At 37.7% G+C, this 21483-nt stretch overlaps 1 protein-coding gene across 1 annotated transcript in view; it reads right to left on the reverse strand.

Moving 5' to 3' along the window:
• The window catches only part of DIAPH3 (diaphanous related formin 3), a 201019-nt gene that overhangs the window by 47632 nt on the left and 131904 nt on the right, over window positions 1-21483 (reverse strand). The window contains exon 25 of the mRNA XM_033053447.1: window positions 21320-21379. Coding sequence (XP_032909338.1) covers window positions 21320-21379 — 60 coding nt within the window. The remainder of the gene's footprint in view (window positions 1-21319; window positions 21380-21483) is intronic.

Below are 21483 nucleotides of genomic sequence, written 5' to 3' on the forward strand. Positions count from 1 at the left end.
CCACTTTTTAAAATTTGTTTTAACTGAGTATCATTTGGGATCTTCCATTTGTCTTTATTGCAAGGTTCTGAGATTATAACCAGTTTCCACAGAACTTGTCTTTCTGGGTTTCCTTCCATGGAAACTTAGGGCAAATTATACATACCAAGAGCCTTCTTGGATACTTAGTGTTCAACAAGATGACCAAGGTATCAAGGAACCCACTGTTTTAAAGGAAGAAATGACACTTAAATCTAGAAAGCCACAGGTGAATTAAACAAGAGAATCCTCTCTTACATTACTGAAAGTTAAAAAATTTCACCTGCTATTCAACAAACAGTTATGCCTACAATGTTATCTTACCATTGCCAACCAATTACTTCAGTCTTTAACATGAAGCAAGTCCAAAAGAGTAGGAGGTTTTTGTAGTTGGGTGTTTTGTTGGTTTTTTGGGGTTTTTTTTATTCATTTGGTTTTTAGTGTATCACCATGATTGATGTAACAAACCCTCGGAATGAATTTAGAGAAATGGGTGGGGTGTTGAGGTGATGGAAGATGCTAAAATAGCAATGTAAAAACCAAGAAAAAATGAATTCGTGTTCTCATAAAATGTACGGACCAGATATATTCATTTGGGATGAAACCCTAACCTAATGTTACTTTATATCCTTCTGTTAGTGTAGGAAAATATGGTAGGGACATGACAAACATATACTGCGCTCTTCAATGCTTATCTTAGCCATAACTAATGGGAAAAACTATGATTAAAAAAACAGAAATAGATAAAATATTCAGGAAATGACTGGTTAGTACTTGCACACCAGACCTTAATACATATTGATGATCATTTGACGGAAAAATAGAAGAGACATTTCCCTGAACGTGTAGGAGAATTTATCTTGCTTCTGCCTAAATTGATTCATCATCCTTTTAAAACAATTTCCCCTGTGAAGGCCCCCAGAAAAGGGCAGTGAGGGAGATGATCTGGAAAAATATGAAGTGAAATTAGAAGAGCAACTTTTTTCAGAAGTCACTGTGATAATTTTAATCCTGTTGCAAAATATGAACCTCCAAAAGAAAAGAAAAAGTGGGAAAAAAAGCGTGAAGAAATAGTATTGGTTCTATGATCTCAAGAACTATGCCAAACACAGTAGCTTTTATTCCCAAGGTATTCAGGGAAGATGCCTTGGGATTCTGTTTCTCCAAAGGCAGATAAAAAATTGCCACTTATTGTGGCATGTTTTCACAGGTTATTACAAAAAGAAGGGTTGTATAAAAGATGTGAAAAGAAAGGCTTCAGGCATGTTTTCTTTTGATTCTACCCACAGAGCACATTACCCACAGAGAAAATCCTGTACCTCACACAAAAGGCACATAGATCAATCTATATCTTCTTAGATTTTACACCCTGACCTTAGGGTTATCTAAACTCTAGTAACTGAGGCCATAAACCTTGTAACTTCACCTAAAAAGTAAGCTGATGATCCAATGCAGTGTCTGGATGTCTTGATTAACTCTGTCAAACCCATTTCTCGCTCAGACTTAAATTAGACTTAATGCTTTGGGACTGTTCCACTACTCATAGGCATTCACAGCATGAAGTGATTGGGAAAGAGCAGCTAAGCTTGGTGGGTAGGTGACTTGTTTATTTCTAGAAAATTCACAAACATTCTCACACAAAGGAACAAAACTGAATCTGTGTTCTCATCTCTTGGCTAAATGATGAAGTAATCTGGGTGTTGAGCAAAGGCAGTAACATCCATCTCCTTCTTTCTCAATTGCTTTTCTTTCTTTCTCTCAGAAAAGCAAATATTTCATGCCAAATGGAAAGAAATTTCAGTTTTCAATACAATGCAGAAAAATGTACATTTGGGATAAAATTTATTTTTTCTCTTCGTCTTAGCAGCAGAAAAAAAAAAGGAAAAAAAAAAGAGTAGGTATCACAGCTCTGCCCCAGACATTTCTCTCAGGCAATACGTTCTCAGACTCCCCATGAAATAACCCATTCCATTACTCCCCCCTTTCCCAAAATACATCTACTGTGTCAGAAGTGTTTCTTGATGGCAGTCAGCCTGCTGTTCAGTGACAGACTCACTTATGGAAGAGTTACCACATTTATTTTCAGCCTAGGATTTCTACTAAATCTTTCTGGGTATCACACTACAACTTTAACAACAATATTCCCCCTTCCTCCCTGCCACACAAAAAAACCCTGAAAAATTCCAACCAACCAAGCAAACAACCCTTTCCCAAATTCCCAAACCTAAGCCCAACAAAATCCTCACTTAACAGTCAGTTTCAAACGTTTTCCTGGAGTTGAAGGAAATAATCAAATAGGATTGGATATTATAAATAGGTATATGTACACAGGTAGGGGGAAAAAAAGCAGAAAAACAAACATTCTGCCTTTTAAGTTAGTTGATATGGTACAATAGTAATACATATTGGTCATCTAAAAATACTGTAACCAGTTTTAACTTTCAAAAACAAACACACATGATGTCCTTCTTTGATGAAATTTTTAATGTTGCATGCAATTAGCTATTTTAAGATTGTTTTCTGGTATGCAAAGACACATGGCTTAAAATCCCCATCTAGAGGTAAGTATAACTTACATTTGAAACTACAGATAATACCCACTTGTGCAGGAAAAATAAGTGTGCTACTATGATCGAAGTGCATTGTCATGCAATGACCTCTTGATAACAAGAGGGACAATATCAGTTTTATGCTGTTTTCCTGGGAGACAATTAGAGCTACAGTACTATTAGTAGTCACCTGTATTCCTAAACAAATTAAAAAAAAAAAAAAAACCTGCATCATGGCAAGTTTCCTTGATGTAGAACCAGTGGTTGTTTTCCATATCTACCTTCTAAGCCCTACTTCTCTTCACCAACCATCAGAAAGAAACACCCATGACTGTAAAGTTTTGCTGAACGTGCAACAGCTTTGCAAATCCAGCAGCAATGTCGCTTGGTCCTCCCTTCAGCTGGGAGTAAAGGCGTTTTGCCAGAACAAGGATGGGGAGTCTCTAACACTCATCTGGCATCTGCAGTCCGGGGAGAGCCGGGCAGTGGGAGCTGTACTCATCCCTCGGTCCTGCCACCATCGCCATGGCAACCTGGGTTGCCCGGACGATGTGGCGGCTGATGCTCCCAACACAGCAGGCTCAGCCCGTTCAGCCACCCTGTACATCCCTCCCCCTTCCTTTTTCCACTTTGATTCCTAAGAACCTGGTTTTCTTCACCCTTCCGTACCCCTTCCTCCCAGTCTGTGGTACATCCAGGTCAATTTTAACAACTAGGAACAGCTGAAATACCTTTATTCGCTCCTTCTCTTAAACAGACATAAAAATACCTGGAATACAGTCAGACAAGCAAACACAAGAAGTCAATCCAAATATGTTAATTTTTTCACAGGTGGCTTACATTTCTTTCACAACAACTGATGGGGAGAAGAGAAGATTTATCCCTAAATAACGGAGCTGTTATAGCAAAGGAGTAAAAGCAGCTATAGGGGTGGGCAATAGTCTGCATGGTGAGCCAAGATAAGAGGAAACAGTAATTTAATTATCCCAAAGCACAGAGAGTTGTTAATTTGAGCTGAATCTGAATTAACTGAAAATACTGTACCAGAAAATAAAACACGTAAAGTGTTTCAGAAGAACTCTTCAAAACTTTTATCCCAAACAAAACAGCAAACTTCGAGCTGCTTTTTCCTGTTGGGCCACATATTTAAGTCAGGAAGCTGCTGTGAGTTGTTAAACCTTTGAAAACACCATAGACTTGCTACTTTTTTTTTGGTAATGCTTGAGTTTATCAAATGCAAACTCCATCCAGAACAATGGCTATAAACAGTCCTTCAGGTGACTCATGCTAACACAGCTGGGCCACTGAACTGGCTAGTAATCAAATACCCATCCCAAGAAATTAGTTCACTTCAAGACTCCAAGAATCAGTTTGATTATGATGTCAGCTGCCACATTTTTTGATAGTGTCCTGTATGTAGGGAAAAAGTAAAAAATGTAGATACTCCACTGATTTCTTTCTGCAAAGTAAGTGCTTTATTTTCTCTCTTTTTTAACACAAGGAGAATTTTTACTATGAGAGTAAGTTTTAAAGAATTACTCAGAAGATAAAACACAATCTCATTTCTAGCACCACTGTTTGTGTGAAATAATTTATTTTCATATTTCTCTTCATGTTCAAAACTATCAAAAGAATGAACACAAATGAAGCAATTTCTAAAAATTAACAAGAAAAACCTATAAACACTTTTTCTTTAAACTAATAGGCCTCAGCCCCAAGTTCTACTTGCAATTATTTCTATTGTATTAGAAATTAAACTTTTAGGTAAAGTCAGACTGTGATGAAGAAATGCGAAAATTTTTATCAGAAGTGTCTGTAATGGCACTTGGGTAATTTTTATATTATCTTGCTGTTGCTTTGGATGATAGACTTATTAACTTGCTTTATGGAATTAATTTAGTTCAACAAATAATATTGGCTAAACCACAGTATTTCTTGTTTCCTTCCACTGCTGAAAACGTAATTTGCCAACAAGGAAGAAACAAGTAATATTCATTGGAAACCTATTATGAAAAAAAATACAGATCCCAGAAAAATCACTGCTTCTGTTTGATTGACGCACCGTGATCCAGGGAGTTTCGAAGTTGACTCAATTTTGTTAATAATTAATGAGATTTTATTTACAAAAACGTAAAATGGAAAATGAGTACAGATACTTCCCATGAATACATATTATAACAGAGCATCTCTCGTGCATTGATCAGTAATGAGTTATTATATGCACTCCAATCATAAATCCCAGTGGAAAGTTTAGCTGATAGAAGTTCTATTCTTAGGCTGACTTAATAAGCCTGGACTGATTTACTGAGTAAATTGAAAGATATTTCAGCTTTCTTGGGTGAATTTGTTCAATTCCACATATCCACTTCTATGCAAGTTTAAGAACAAAACATCAAATCCACCACTGCTCATATACCTCAAAGTTAAGTAACTCCTCAAAGACAACAAGTTAAAATACATCTGTTAAAGTACCTCAGAGGAAGGATTTCAATATGTACTGAAAATGGCATAAGCTCAAATCTCAAATATGTTAAAAGACATGGAAACACCAATTATTATACTTTCTGTACTATGCAGTATGAAAACCACCAAACTCTTTTGTCCTAAAGATATGCAGCGGAACTTAATACTGGAGAGAAGCACTTCGCTTCATCAGAAGAAAACACTTCAAGGGCAATATTTTTTTCTCATCAGTACACCTCATGTACGTGTACAAAATTTATCATTAACTCCAAAATCTGAAAGTCTTGTTTAGGACAACAGTGCTGCAGCACTGCTTTCCAAATACAAAGCACCTTGAAATAGACTATTCCAAGAAAACTAACAGATTAGAAATTTTTTTTTCCACTCAACTTAGTTTGTGTAGGTGGACAATTTGATGTAAAGAGAATTCTACATTAATAACTAAAAAAACTTAAGGCTGAAATCTGCAATTGAAGTCAAGTACATAAGGCGGTGGAGTGCACTCTTTATTAGCATATGCACTGGTAGATTAAGTAAACCTTTCCCATTTCTCATATTTTTCTTGTTCATCCTAACTTGTTCAGTTTAGCTTTGAAAAAGCCAGGCCCCGGTAGATTAATTTTAGTCAAACTTTATTTCCATATGAAATACAGTTAGTGCTTTTAAAAAAGAGTGTTCTTGACCAAGTAAGTTTTCTTGTGACTTGCAGAAATGTATTACTGTAATTTAAACATTGAAATAACTTTCACTATGTCAATGCAGGCTAAGGATATAAAGATTTTTAAACTAAAAATAAGAAGTAATGCCCATTTGTTTGGCGATATTTTTCAAATGGGCTAAGTTAAAGCAAAGAGGTACTAAGTATAATAAAAAATACCCTTCAACTCCTCAATGCACTGGCATTGTAGAGGGACAGATGAAGAAAATCTTGTTTGACTTTATGGTGCAAACCCAGAGCTCGCAAATCTTAAAGTACATCGTATGATGTCCGAATCCCACCCTGCCACCTTTTCCTCAGATCTTTAAAAGGATGTTTACTGTATAGCTATTTAATGCAAAAATATTGTATGACTTTTGGACAGCACATACTTTAAGTTATTGCTGACCTGTCTCTCATTTAGCTTTAAGTAGTTCAGACATAATTTTTTTTTTTAACGCATCTCTTTGGACTTTCAGCTACTAGAAAAATAATAAAAGCATATTTTGTGTTACTACAGCTTTCCCAGAAAAGATCAGCTGGAGATCCTTTGCAGCCTTTCTGGTCACTTAGTTCCTTCAACATGCACAATTTCACCAAAGCTTTATTACTAATGTGAGTGTAAAAGACTTCTATAATATGTAATATTCTAATTTTTTGACCACAGTGAATTTTATAGTTTATTGGCACAGGTCAAAAATGTCCTTTTTATTAGGCTAAATCTGCAGTTATAGACTGAAATAGGAGTAAAGTGTTTTATACACTAGAGTTAAGTGGTTCTGTTGAACGTACTAATGTGCTATAGGACTGATAAATGAGAAAGGAAGATGAGTTAGAATAAGGATGCTACAAGATGTGGTCAGGGACAAGAAAAACAATCATTAGCTAACATTCATATGGTTTCTGATGTGAACAGAAAGGAAGAAAAAAGATCCACAAAAGAACATCAAAATTCAAACCAAGAAATTAGGATATAGCCAGTAGTATCTGCAATTAAAAAGTCATTAACAGTCTATTTTTTAACTTCTAATATGGAAAATAACCTTTTTTTTTTAAATTTGATGGGTATTGGAATGTGGAAAAGTAAGAAATTACTTCCACTTTAGCATCCTTTGTTTTCTGTCCCATAGGAAGCAACTATTCCAAATAATACAATCTAATTATAGACTGTAAGATTCCTGTATTTTTGACCCCAGCGAAACAAATACAAGATTTTATAATAGTAGATCTCACTACATAACAAGTTTTCAATAAAATGATCTCAGAGCAACTGCTGTTAGGTGGATAAACAGAGACTGGGTAAGCTCAGCGGAGAGTAATTGGCTGTGTCCTGTTTTCAGTCAGCAGCTGGCAACAGAGAAAGAACAGACTTAAAGCACTGGGGTAAGCTCGGATACTGATTAGTCAGGAAGCTATTGCTAAAGGCAGCAAGAGTAGGAGCTATCCCAGGAGCTCTCTCACAGCAGTTTTCTCTGCCCTGTGAGACACAACTGGAAATCCCTTAATGCACTCTGCCCTTCATTTATTTTTGCTACTGGACATTTGAGAGCATTTAAGAATGTTACTTTTTTGAGTAGTTGCCTGATGATGGATCACACAGAATTAAAATGAATTTATATTTCTTAGAGAAAGGGGAAGACTACCATCTACAGTACAATTATAAAACTAGGGATTACCTGAGAGCAAAGTACTTTTTATTCTGTGCTGAATGGTCAAAACAGAGTTTGCAGCTACTCACGCATCAATCCTTATTTACTCTTTATGCTGAAATTAAGAACTCACCTTGCATTCCAGGAAGGCTGAATAACTTAAAGCCACACTGCTGATCTATTTGCTTTCAATCCAGCTAGTTAAATAAAGCACAAGTAGATAAAAAAATACTATTATTGCACTAGCAGTGTAACACAAGTTACACAAGCATACTCTACAGTAAAAGAGAAGAGCATCAAAATACTACAATTTGGAAGCATAACAAAGCTAGCTATCCAAATTTAATGCAAATTTTGTATATATGCATGTAAGAGAATTAATTTTCTTTTGGCCTCAGAAGCACTTGTATCATTCATTGTCTAGGATAGAATGTGAACTTAAAGAGCAGCTATTCAAGCTATTGTTTCATCTGCAGTATTGAGTGTGCTGTGTCCTGTTTTACTAATTTTATTATACAGAAAACTAAAACAGGAACAACCCTTATCAGGTCTCTCTGCCTCAAGCACTTTAAATTGAAGGCGTGAACTCATTGACTATTAACAACTTATATAGGCTAACTCCTGTGCAGGATGGGTATGTGCCTCTCTCTAGCCACTACAAGGAGCTAAACACCCTAAATTGTGCATCTATTTATGAGGCATTTTACCTCTTCAAGAGACTAAGTACATGTATTAATTTTGGAGGTCAGTTAAAAATACTTAATACCTGATTTCCCAGAGTAATTAACATTACAAAGTACTTCATGTGTTTAGTGCTTTGATTCTGCCTGTCAGTGCAATTGTAGATGTCTGTAAAGAGAGCCTGGAGATCTCAGTTTAAGAACCAAACAATGCAAATGGCGACAAATTTCACCCATCTACCAGAAGAGTAGGAAGGAGGATCCAGTAAACTACAAGCCTGAGAGCCTGACCTCAGTGCTGGGGAAGGTTATAGAACAGACTATCTTGAGTGCCATCACATGGCATGTGCAGGACAACCAGGAGCATCAGGCCCAACCTTTCCAGGTTTAGGAAAGGCAGGTCCTGACCCTGGTGACTGATGAAAGGCTGTGGATGTAGTCTACACAGACTTCAGTAAAACCTTCAACACTGTGTCCTACACCATTCTCCCAGAGAAGCTGGTGGGCCATGGTTTAGGCTTAGAGAGAGTGCACTCTTTGCTGGGTGAAACCCTGCCTGGATGGCCAAGCTCAGAGAATGGTTGAGAAAGGAACTAAACCCAGCTGGTGGCCAGTTGCTAACTGGGCTCAGCACTGGGACTAGTCCTTTTTAACATCCTTACTGATGATCTGGATGATGCTATCAAGTGTACCCTCAGTCATTTTGCAGATGACACCAAGCTGGGTGGCAGTGTTGATCTGTTGGAACGCAGGAAGTTTTTGCAGAAGGACAGGCTGTATTAATGGACTGAGGCCAATTGTAAGAGATTCAACAAGGCCAACTGGTGGGTCCTGCATTGGGTAACCAATCCCTTGCAGCTCTGCAGGCTGGGGTCAGAGTGGCTGGATAGCTGCCCAGTGGAAAAGGCCCTGGGGGTGCTGGTTGACAGCAACTGAACATGATGCAGCTGTGCCCAGGTGGCCAAAAAAGCCAAAGGCATCCTGGCCGGCTTCAGAAATGGTGAGGCCAGCAGGACCAGGGCAGTGATTGCCCCCCTGTACTCAGCACTAGTGAGGCACTCAAGTCCTTTGTTTATGGGCCCATCACTACAAGAAAGACATTGAGATTCTGGAGCATGTCCAGATAAGGGCAATGGAGCTAGGGTTCTTTATCCTGGAAAAAAGCAGGCTCAGGGTAGACCTTATCACTCTCCACAGCTACTTGAAAGAAAGTTGTTGCAAGGTGGAGGTTAGCCTCTTTTCCCAGGCAATCAGCAATAGGACAATAAGACACAGCCTCAAGTTGCACAAGGGTAGCTTCAGGTTGGACACCAGGAAGAACTTCTTCACTGAATGGGCGGCAAGGCTATGACGGGGAGGTGGTAGGGCCACCATATTTGGTAGTGCTCGAGAAATGATTGGATGTGGCACTTAGTGCTGCTGTTTAGTTGACATGGAGGTGTTCGATCAAAGGTTGAACTTGATGATATTGGAGGTCTTTTTCAACCTTAATGATTCTATAAAAACCCAAGCAACCCAAAACCAATGCCACTTCCCACTCATCTCTGCAAAAAAACCCAACCAATCAAACAAAAAAAAACACGGAACAAAAAGAGTTTTGGATTGAAGGAAAGGATGGGGTACTCTATAGCTAGTAGCATTTATTTTGACATAGATGTCATTTAACGTTATCTCACTTTAAAAACACTGACCAAATTGCAACAATGTCCTCCACAAGCTCCTCCCTCAGACTAATTGCCTAATTTGGCATTGTGTTCATAAGAGTTAATGAGCAGATTTGGAAGTATTAGATTGACTCAGACAGCTCTTGAGCTACTGATGGCAGAGTGAAAGATCAGATACCTTCACTTTCTCTTGGAAAAGATGGATCAAAGGAGATATTTACATTTTAGAGCATAGGAAGAAAAAAACATATGCAGTCTCCCTTCTTTGGTAATGACAGCAATAAAATGCACTCACTGAAATAAAAACATGTCCCCAGATAAATGTTTCTGTGCTTATGCACTGAAAAGAAAGGAATTTTGGCAAGGAATTAAGAGTACAGTAAATTCACGAATACAAGCCGCACTGAGTATAAGCCGCATCTCTGGGTGTTGGCAAATATTTCGGTTTTTGTCCATAAATAAGCCGCACCCAAATATAAGCCGCTCTGTCGTTCACAGCGAGGACCCGCGTGCAATTAGTAACAGAACCGCGGGAGGGCGGGGTTTACTGGTTGAGCTAAGGCTGTGCAGGCTTGGCCCGCTAGGGGCTGCTGACGGGGCCAGGTGGCCCAGCCCGGTGCTGCCGCTCGGGGCCGGCCGCCGCTGCCACTGGGCTCAGTCACCCCGGGTCGGTGCTGCCCCGCGGTGGCAGGCAGGGACGGAGCTTCCCCCGCTCCTACGGCAGCGGCGGCGGGCGGGGACGGAGCTTTCCCGCGCCCATGGCGCCGGCGGCGGGTGCGGACAAAGCACCCCGCCTCCTCCCCGAGCCGTGGTAATGGCGGCGCGGGGCTCCCGTCGGCTCCCCGAGCCGCGGCAATGGTGGTGCGCACTTTCCCCCCCCTCCCCGGGCCGTGGCAATGGCTGCGCAGGGCTCCCGTCGGCTCCCGGAGCCGCGGCAATGGTGATGCCCCCCCCCCCCATCCTCCCCGGGCCGCGGCAACGGCGGCGCGTCCCCCCACCCGTCCTCCCCTGGGCCTCTCTCCCTGCCCCCCGTGCTGCCTGCAGGGAGTCAGGACAACACAGTAACACTGTAACAATCGCGGAATGCCGGCTTCTACTGGCAGGTGCTTGGCTCGGCGCCCTGGTTGGCACGTCTGGGGTTGTAAATGTCAGAAAATTATTCACATATTAGCCGCCCCCGACTATTAGCCGCACTTCTGGGTTTCCACCAAAATTTTTGTCAAATTGCTGCGGCTTGTATTCGTGAAATTACTGTATCTGGGGATTACAGTAATTTCATGATTACAAGCCGCACCGATTATAAGCCACACTTCCGGGGTGTCAGCAATGTTTCATTTTTCCTCCATAAATAAGCCGCACTGGATTGAAAGCCGCACTTTCGTTCGCAGAGAGGATCCGTGTGCAACTTTCACAAAGTTGGCAATTAGTAACAGAATCGTGGGATCACAGGGTTTACTGGCTCGGCTCGGGGCTGTGCAGACTCGGATCGACCCCACTTTTCCCCTGCCGGGGCCGTGCAGACTCGGATCGGCTTGGGGCCGTGCGGGCTCACACTTCTGGGTTAGCAAATTTCTGAACCTCATCAATATATTAGCCACACCTGATTATAAGCCGTTCTTTGGGTTCAGACCAAAATTTTAGTCATAATAGTGTGGTTTATAATCATGAAATTACTGTAATCTCTGCTTTTAAAATGAAGGCAATATTAAATAAAACGACCAAATGGAATTATGACTAGACTAAAAAACAACCAAAATCAGAAAATGCCAACCTTTTATAAAGCTATAAAAGCAGCAGAAGCCTGTATGTATTAATAGGTTTTATATTCTGATCCCTTCTACAGAGCGTAGAGAATACAATGGGAAGATCACCACCTTTAAGACTTACTTCTCTGGCTAATGTACCTGTAGTAAATCAAACAGCTGCCTTTCAGTTAATTCTGTCTTCTGTTAAAAAATTTACAAGTTACAAAGAGAAAAGACCAGGAAAACTTAAGTGCCAAAGTTAAGCTGGGTAATGAAAACTTTCACTCAGCTGTATTTAACCCTAGTTCATCAAGATTTATTGTTCCCTCAAGGAGAGGATTTAAACCATGCTTTCTGCATCCCTGGAAAGTTCCATTCTGTTCATTAGCCCCTCTGCTCACAGAGTGCCACTATAAATAACAAATGTTAGTGAGTCTACTGATTCAAATACTCATAATGGATGTGGATGGATGGTAATGATTCCTGCCACATTCTTGGATGTTTCAGAAACTGCATAGCTCCATTAAGTGTAGTGCACTGATGCCCAAATATCCAAACTGGGCTGTGATATCCAAATTTGTTCCTGACCTAAAAGTTATCCTACCTCAAGTACACAAATCAGACTGTCTAGAGCTAAATCAAGTACTTTTATGTGCACTGTATTATAATGCACCATGTACACTCATATCTTTTCAAATACAAGGAAACAGCCTTAAAGCCTAAGAAAACAGATAAAAAGAAAAACCTCTGGAATAATTATTTGTCTGTGCTGAAAATCTGCTGAGATTTCATTCCATTTCCCTGTTTATGACACTAAGTAGTCCTGATGCTATCTTTTCTATTTCTTATTTCATCATTTTGCTATGCTACAAGGAGGGAGAAAATAAAAACTGCAAGTCTGAATAGTGTAGAATAAATTCACTCTTAGTTTTCCAAATCCCAATCTTTAGATTTTTTAAACCTATGGCAAATATGGTCAAGCTTATATGGTCAGGTAACAGTTTTTCTTTTTCTTTCTTTGGTATATGGAGTTAGATAATATCAGGAGACAAAAAAAAATCATGATAAAAACTCTTTCCCCCATAAAAACTTCACCATTACAAACAAAGTCTTCTTTTGAAGACATCATGACTAACTAATGTAACAGAAAGACTATGCTACAAACCAGACAGTTACAGTCTCTCAAAGAAAGAAGTATATACTAGTTATCCTCCAGGAATTAAAATCATCTATGAAATGGCAATTGCATAGACTTCACACAGTTTTTCTGTTTGGTTAAAATAATTTTGCTTAAAAAAGTTATTGGTTTTTTTAAAAAGCAAAATATTACTATGTGAAAGGTAAGAGCCAAACTACTTCACAGTGTATGCTGAAAGGGAATAGATTGATTAGCCCAGCATCTTCCAAAATCCAAATATTCCTTCCTGTGATTACTTAAACTGTAGTTTCCCATCTTGGATTTATAACCTACCTCAATACAAGAAAAGAGGATTTGCAGACCGATCTGCTCACACTCTTCCACATCATTCAGTGCAAGCCTGGCTATCATCTTTCCTCCTGCCATTCAGGCAAGAGCTGCATTTGACTCCTACATTTCCTTCCTTTAACACTCATGATCTCCAGATTTGAGCCACCAAAACTCCTTCTGAGTCTTCAGATTATTTTGCTGGGTGATTGATGCAGATATTGCCTTAGGCATGTATGGTGGAAATACATAAGACTCATCTATTTTTTGAATGAAACAGAAGATACTGGATTTATCAAGCAATTTACAGGCACAAGCACTAATTCTGATACAACTGAACTGCCAGTTTCCCTTTAGAGCGTTCAAACACTTGAAAGTAAATTTTCCAAGTGTTCCCGCCCCAACAAAAGGAAGAAGTTGAAGATAACCCTTGTTTTCTCTGCACGTTTGAACATTTTCAGAGGATTTGCTATAATGAAAAAAGTCAGAGAGAAACATAACTCCAGTATTTCTTCTAGACAACATTTTTGTTCTGTTACAGCAACCACTTAGGAAAATAAATGAAACTAAATTCTCCCAAAGGGGGAAAAAATCCCAGAACATTAATGGAATACATTCACTTACATGGCAAAAAAAGATGACTTAAGAAAAGTGCTTGAAAATTTTAATGAATAATGCTTTGTGCTTTCTCGAAATCTTTTGAATTCCAGCTGACTAAACAATGCTGCATTAATCAGACATCACTGGAATCACAGAACAGACTCAGGTCAGGAATCATACTTTGTTAGTATCTCAGATTTTATCCCCAGTGAAGTCTTTAACCAGAGAAAATACATTTCAAATGTCTTTCTGATGAAAATTTCCTACCTAATATTTCACTTGTGGTTTATTTGTGGTTTCTTTATGAAAGGTAACCTCTTTAAGAAATATATATGCATGTGAATCTATCCAGCTACTTTAAAAACCCCACAATATAAAGAGTTTTATGGCTGTAGTTCAGCAAATCTTTTATTCAAATCAATTTTCTAAAAGCCTCTGAAGAATGAGGCAGGAGTTTAGATACTACTTGTTCTTAACAATCAGAAAACAGAAGTGAAACAGACTGGTAAATTTATACATAAAATCTTGTTTAACAAATATGGAAGAGACTTGAAAAGTGCTCTGAGAAGTGACAATCTCTTTGCTATACATATAAACTTGGTAATTGTCTTCAAATGGGAAGTACTGTTTGACTAAAAAATGAAAATACAAATATGGGTAAATTTCTGGTAATTTACAGCTACCTTTACAAATTTAAGATTTTCCACTGATAAATTTTCAGCTGGCTGCTTTGAATATATAACTTGCCTGTCATAGTTTTTGGAAATCTGGTTACCTACCTAGGGAATTATGAAGCTGACATTTACTGTATGTGCAATTATGGAATGTACAGTGTCACTTCTTTCAAATGTCACCTCTTTGCTACTGTTCTTATCTTGCATAACATGTCCTTGCCTTCCTTGAGAGCTGTGATCTCATTCAACTAATACCAATGAACACTAGCAAAATATTTACAAAAGCAATTAGCTCTTCTGAGTGTCTAATCTGACATCTTCAAAGGGTTGCATTTTAGGAATAAAGTTGTCAAACCTCTGGAGAAAAAAACCTATTTTAAGGTCCACCTTGTCTCAGGATAGTACTTAAAATTTTTACTCTGAAAAAACTTTGGTTCTCCTTTTTGTCTACATTATGTTCAGATATAATGCTATATGATAAGACACAGGGTGAAGGATATGTGTGCAACCTCACTTACGAGTGTTGATCAGGGAAATCTCACAGAACTTTAATTAAATAGACAGGGACATTTTTTGTAGTATTACAATTCCTCCTCACCTTTCTAGATACTAGCTTCTAGTGTGTGTTTAGCTTATACTAAGGGCAAGATTGAATTTTTTTCTGCCTAGATCAGTATTTTAAGTACCCTTTTCCACTCTTGAAAGAGTCTTCAACCATTTTTCAGCATTCGGCATTTTAAAATAAATAAATGATTAAATAAATGTGTGGTTTATAGCTCTCGATGTCAGTCTATTTTAAAAAACATTTTGTTAGAAAACGCCTGAGAAAAAAAAAGGTTTTATTTTTCATTCTAAACTCTTCTTGCTGGCTGCCATCCCTTCTGAATTGGAAACTTTCTTCATTCTAACATTAATTTATGAGCGTGAGAGACTGCTAAAAACTCTGCATCAAAATTAATCTTTTTCCTAGATATTTTGGAATGAAAATTCTTCAGGGTTTTTTTTTGTAATAGTATACGTTTGCAACTGTGGCAATGCAGAAATGCTTCTAAAGAAAGACTTAAAAGTGTGTAAATTCACTTTCCTGGTCTGGATATTATTTTTTCTTTCCACATGTACAAAACTTATGGTCAGTTTCTTTGAACTCTGCTGTATTGTCTAGGAAAAAAACAAAACTATTATAAGCTATTGTAAAAAAGTCTAGATGGTTCCAGGGGAATTACTTCTGTTAAAATAAGCAGCAATTTTACTTGACCTATGAAGTCAATATTGAAGAGAATGTTTGGTCTTAAAATGGCAACAACTGAGAACCATTTTTAATAGAAATCCTATGAAATGTTTTCCTTTCATAACAGTGCCTACAGTTATTCCATGTCTTCTACTGAGAAAACTTGTCTCTTGAGTAAAACTTCACAAAGCTTAACAAAAAATTTCTCCACCAGGTACTGATATTTTGTGATCACGAGCTAAACATGCACATTGCCTTGAAAGCAGTATCTATCATGAAGGACTGGTAGTGCTTAAGAAGGTGCCTTTACTGCTAACACGTTCTGGGGAAAAAGTTATTTTCATGTGTAGCTTCTCCACTGTTAGGTACTTCCTAATGTTCACCACATACAGTTGAGGAAAAGACAGCAACACACACAGTCTTAAGGAAAAATTAGGTTGAAATGCCAGTCATAGCTTGCTGTCACATACAATGGTGAAACAAAAATGACCTCTACATGGTCACACTGTTTGAAGAACTATGATGAGCTTGAGCTCATTGTCAGCTTCGCTTGTCAAAAATAAGGCAGCAAAGACATTAATATGAATATCAGATGACAGTTCTATTATAAATACGAGATGAAAAGAGCCCAACAAACATGAATAAAGGGTTTCCTAATGCTTAATTGGGACAGAATGGCATTACTACATAAGGGTTTTATTTAACAGAAGTCTTTGAAATGTGGCAGACTACACGTGACATGACATTATTCTATTGTGTATAGATTTACTGAACAAACAGCCATAACAATTACAACCATCTCTTACCATGGGAGTTTGATCTCATTACAGAAACAAGACCTTTTTGTCACCTTTAAAAATTAGTTCACAATACAATTACAGTAATTTCACGATTATAAGCCGCACCGAGTATAAGCCGCACTTGCGGATGTTGGTAACTTTTCGTTCTTTGTCCATATATAAGCCACACCTGATTATAAGCCACATGTTACAATACAGGGTGTGATAAAAGGTATCTACTCTATCACCATCTGTTGAGGGCAGTGATCCTTATCTCCATGGCAGATATTCTGCTAATGGGCCATCCATTGAAACCAGGCGGGACATTATTCTTTATCTTTTCACAACCCATCCTTCCTCCAGCCAGTCATTTTCTGCTAATGGCCCATTGAGTCCCACTGTGTGACTGATAAAATTACTGCATCCCATTGGAAGTTGCTCCAGTCAGGGGGAAGAGTCCAACATTTCCTACCAAGATAAAAACAGAGGTTTTGGGACACTAAGGTAGCCCCTTTCTCCACTGGACTCCAGAGGAAAACTGGATTTCTCCACATCACCACTGGACCTCTGGAGGGAAACTGCACCTTTTACAGGAGTACTGCTTCAACTGAACCACATCTGTCACTGCTGGATGACTGCAATCACCATTTAATCAAACTGCTACCAACACCCTGCCTGACAGGGTGTCAGGGTATACTTTGACTTTGTCAGAGTTTGGAGTTTGTTTCTTTGTAGTACTGTATTTCTATTTTAATTTCCCTAGAAAAGAGCTGTTATTCCTAATTCCCATATCTTTGCCTGAGAACCCCTTGATTTCAAAATTACAATAATTTGGAGGGAGAGGATTTACATTCTCCATTTCAAAGAGAAGTTCCTGCCTTTCTCAGCAGACACCTGTCCTCCAAACTAAAACAGCAACTTTCCGTTCTTTGTCCATATATAAGCCACACTTCGGGTTCGGACCAAAATTTTAGTCAAAATAGTGCGGCTTATAATCCTGAAATTACTGTACTGATTGTGACAGAAACACTTCTTTCAACCTTTTCAGTCTCGAAAAGCAACCTGTATTTTTTGTTTGCATTTTATTACAGTTTTTCTTTACTCGCAACATTATGAATATGATCTGCTTGTAAAGATAAACTCTTTCTGATGCATTTGAGGTATGTGTTGATATGCAATCAAAGCTGCATCTCAAATTTGTATTCATGCAATTCAGGTAGCATTAGCCAAGCTTGGCTTGTGCTACTGCAAATAAATGCGTAGCCATAGCAGCAGAGAACTTGATGCAGGTTGCAAAACCTGACCAAAAACTTAGTGAATAATGCAGCTTTCTGCGCTGCAGTGGGCTCTGCCCTGCCTTGGAAATGCTGCTCCATGTATCTGGACTTCAGTAGCTTGAAATAAACATACAAGCTGCAAATACGCCTTGACTCTTGTTGTAAATAATTGATAAACTCAGATCAGCCATAGTTATTAGTAATGATCTGCTTGAAATGATCTTCTAATGTGCAAAATCCTGATCACTGAAAATTAAGTGATTTTTTTCCGCTTCCTAACTAAAATAAAATAAAATAAAATAAAAGAGCTTCTCTGTTAGATGCTACTGAATCCTAAGCACACCACTAAAACTATACCAAAACTTCGCTTGTGTCAAATAATGCTCTGAATTGGAATTGCAGCAAAAGCATATACCACAATATTTACTGCAGTCCATGGTCCTTTGCAGTTAAAGCTGTAACATTAACAGTTAGTTTTGCACATAGATGTAATTTAGTAGGTAATTTAAAAATAAAAAATACTATGAATGGGAACAAAATATGCCACCTCTATCTATATCCACTGAAATCTAGTGTATATTACTTCATTCTTAAGGCACTAAAACATTTCCAAGATGTAGCAATGTATATTATTTCTGTTAGTTATGCAGCAGGAATTTTTCTCCACAAGAAATATTGTGACTTGATAGGCCTTGCCACCAGCATTAAAAATACAATTGGTAATTCTGATCACAAAAATAGAGCAGATTTAAACCTGGTAAAACCTACATATCACAGATCACTAACACACTAACACACCAATGTTTTAGTTGCTGTCCAGCAGTGCTTACCCTAAGTCAAGGAATTTTCAGGTTCCCCTGCTCTGGAATGCTCACAGGCTCTGCATGTGCCCTGCTCAATTGACAGGGGCACAATAAACCAGGGGGGTGTATAGCTGGGACAGCTGATCCAAACATCATCAGGCATCAGGCTCAGCGTGCAAACTGAGGAAGTTGGTCAGGAGATGGTGATTGCTAGGAAGAGACTGGCTCAGCATTGGTCCACAGGGGTGAGCAATTGTATTGTGTATTACTTGATTTTCTTGTGTTTCATTTCTCTCCCTCCCTCTACTTTTTACTCCTCCTCTGTCTCCTCCTTTCTAGATTATTCTTATTCTTCTTATTATTATAATTATTATTATTAACCTATTTTAATTATTACACTGTTCTTTTCTCAACCCATGAGCTTTACTTTTTTACATCTCACCAGGGAAGACAGAGTGTATGGCTGCAAGGTACTTAATTGCCAGCTTGGGGTTATAACACTATTTATGCTTGGATCTGATTTAGTTGCCACTTTTTAAAGAGAAGTATCTTTAATCATAAAGACTAAACTAGATTTTATTAATTTGGTTGGTCGTGTTTTGAAACAGAAGAGATTAATTAGAACTTGATGGCACCTGCCCAACAGAGGTTATTACACTCCTAAGGATTCAGGACAGACATTTCCAGTCATGGTTTGTAATTCTTTTTGACTGTATGATGAATCCTAGGTATTAATCTACAGTGTGCATTAATAAAATATATTTAGAATAAGTGAATTTGCCAGTCTCAGCAGCATAAACCGTCACCAAACCAGTTATCAGTTAATGAAAACAGCCAAAACCAGTACAGAAGCAAACATGGAAAGTGCTTGAATTGCTACTAAAGGACTTTCAGCAATCTCCACATATTTTTGCCTTACAGAAAGACAGTGGCTTTTTTCCCATGATATAAAATTTGGAATCCTTTTGAAGATTTAGGATGGAAAAAAATAGCAAATTAGGAACAACCAAGCCAATGCTTCGTCTAATAAAATAGCCCAGTTTTTCTGAAGTGGGCTGAAGTCACAGACATTCATCACTTATTATATACATATAGATAGAAAGAACAGGCTATTGAGCATATATGAATAGATGACATAAAGCGCAAGATATAGATATATCCATACAGACATAAAGTGCAAGAAAAAATGATACAGACAACAATACTGACATTATACATTGTTGAAGTCAGAAACAGAAAATCAAAGAAACTTTATCAGTATAATTCCTATCTTGACTGACCACATTAACTTCATTAAGGTTATTGTTATTATTTAAAATTGACTTTGACACTCAGGGAGACGAGAATTCATTCTAGACAGTATGTAACCTAAATGACCACATCCTTCCACTGAAAAGGAAAAAAAGGCTTTGAACTCACCATAATCTACACCAGGTTTGGTGCTCTATGTGGCTCAAGATAGGAAGATGTAACACACAGAGATTGTGATGTGTCAACAAATCAAAAACATGCTAATGAATTCTTTAAAAGTAAGCTCAGATCTGTACTAGCCTGTTTCAGAGCTAACAAGACAACTGAAAGAAACACCGAATTAATTTTAAAATGTGTTAGAATTATACAGTCTCAAAATGCTTTATGGAAAAACTGCCTTTGGTAAAACCAACAAAAATTTCAACAGTTTATTTTTACTCTTCTCTGCAAATCAGACTTCTGAACTTCAAATTTTAGCACCAAATTATATCCATTTGATGTACAAATCTTTACATGGTTTAGACTAAGATTTTTCAGCATTAAAATGTTGGTGAGTGTTTGTTTTTGTTGTTTTGTTTTTTAATCTGAAACATGGCCATGAAGTATGACCAAAGGTAGTTAAGTTTGAAAACTGGAAGCTACTGTCTGTCCACAAAGAGCTGCCTAGGTGGAATGTGTTGGTAAGATGCTGTATTCAATATGACTGCTCTTACAAGCACAAACACTTACAGGATAAATTCAGATGCGCTCTATAGTCATTACTCAAATATCCATATGTTATGTGCTAGACAAGTACTTGATGTTTCTTTGATTAAATTTTTGTAATTGTCTACAAACTGTCCTTTTAGCTCTATTTTCTTTGAACTTGTGTATATATGCCAAATTCAACAGGTTAGAGTTTTTTATTTTTTTTTGCTACACTCAGGGAAATAAACAGTTAAACATGAAGTATAATTAATATAATCAATTTTATGACATCTGCATTATAAAACCGGCAGTGCATTTAAATACCAAAAAATATTGTGATCTGCTTTAAAAACTAAGAAAAGATTTTTTCCCCTCATTATTAAAATTTATCTTTAACAGAAGGACCATAGATATAAAGCTTTTCCTGAGATTACTAGTCATGAGCACTCTGGACTCCTCATGCTGAATTAAAACACAGCCAATATAGTAATATTCTGTAGACTGACTATCTAGCAAAGCTAACAGACACCCACATCTGCGCTGTAACTTTTCTTACAATCCTACTGATTACATTGAGATAGCTCAGCAGTTTACGAATTAACATTTACTGTGACTTTGTTGAGATAACACTCCTTCTGAATTATACTTATAAACAATAGCTTAAACCATTTCAGCTACAGCACCAAGAAAACCCAGACAAAGAAACAGAGAATAAATGTCAAAAGTTCTCAGATTTGGTATAATAGGCACTTAGTAACACTTAAAATGTTACTCCATCTCTGCTTTCTGTTATAGTTCCATAAACCCTAAAAAACTTGCATAATAATTCTTAAGGATTATAAAAATACTACAATTTTAAAACATAATCAAAATTTAAATAAATAAAAATCCCACAAAAGATACAAGAGCTTTGCAGAGTTAGTATAGTTTCAGGATGTAATATTCAGATGATTCTTAAAAAGCAAGTTCCAATATGGTTTAGTACTCCACTAATGTACAACACTGAATAATCGCAGCAGTGTTGAAAGCACAGATCAACCACATAAGCTAAGCTAAGAAGTGCATGCAATTCATGAATATAGTTCATTACCATGGTTACAAGCTTTCAGCACAGGCCGCTGTGTGGTTGGACTGAGATTTTGTGGTATGTCTGCAAAAGCAAAGAAACAATGGAAATAAAACACCTGTTTGAAAGCTAACAGAGTATTACAACATTACAAAGCAGAAGTTTAGGCATTTAGGAATTAGAAGTTA

The sequence above is a fragment of the Catharus ustulatus genome, chromosome 2, assembly GCF_009819885.2.
Source record: "Catharus ustulatus isolate bCatUst1 chromosome 2, bCatUst1.pri.v2, whole genome shotgun sequence".
Classification (NCBI taxonomy): domain Eukaryota; kingdom Metazoa; phylum Chordata; class Aves; order Passeriformes; family Turdidae; genus Catharus; species Catharus ustulatus.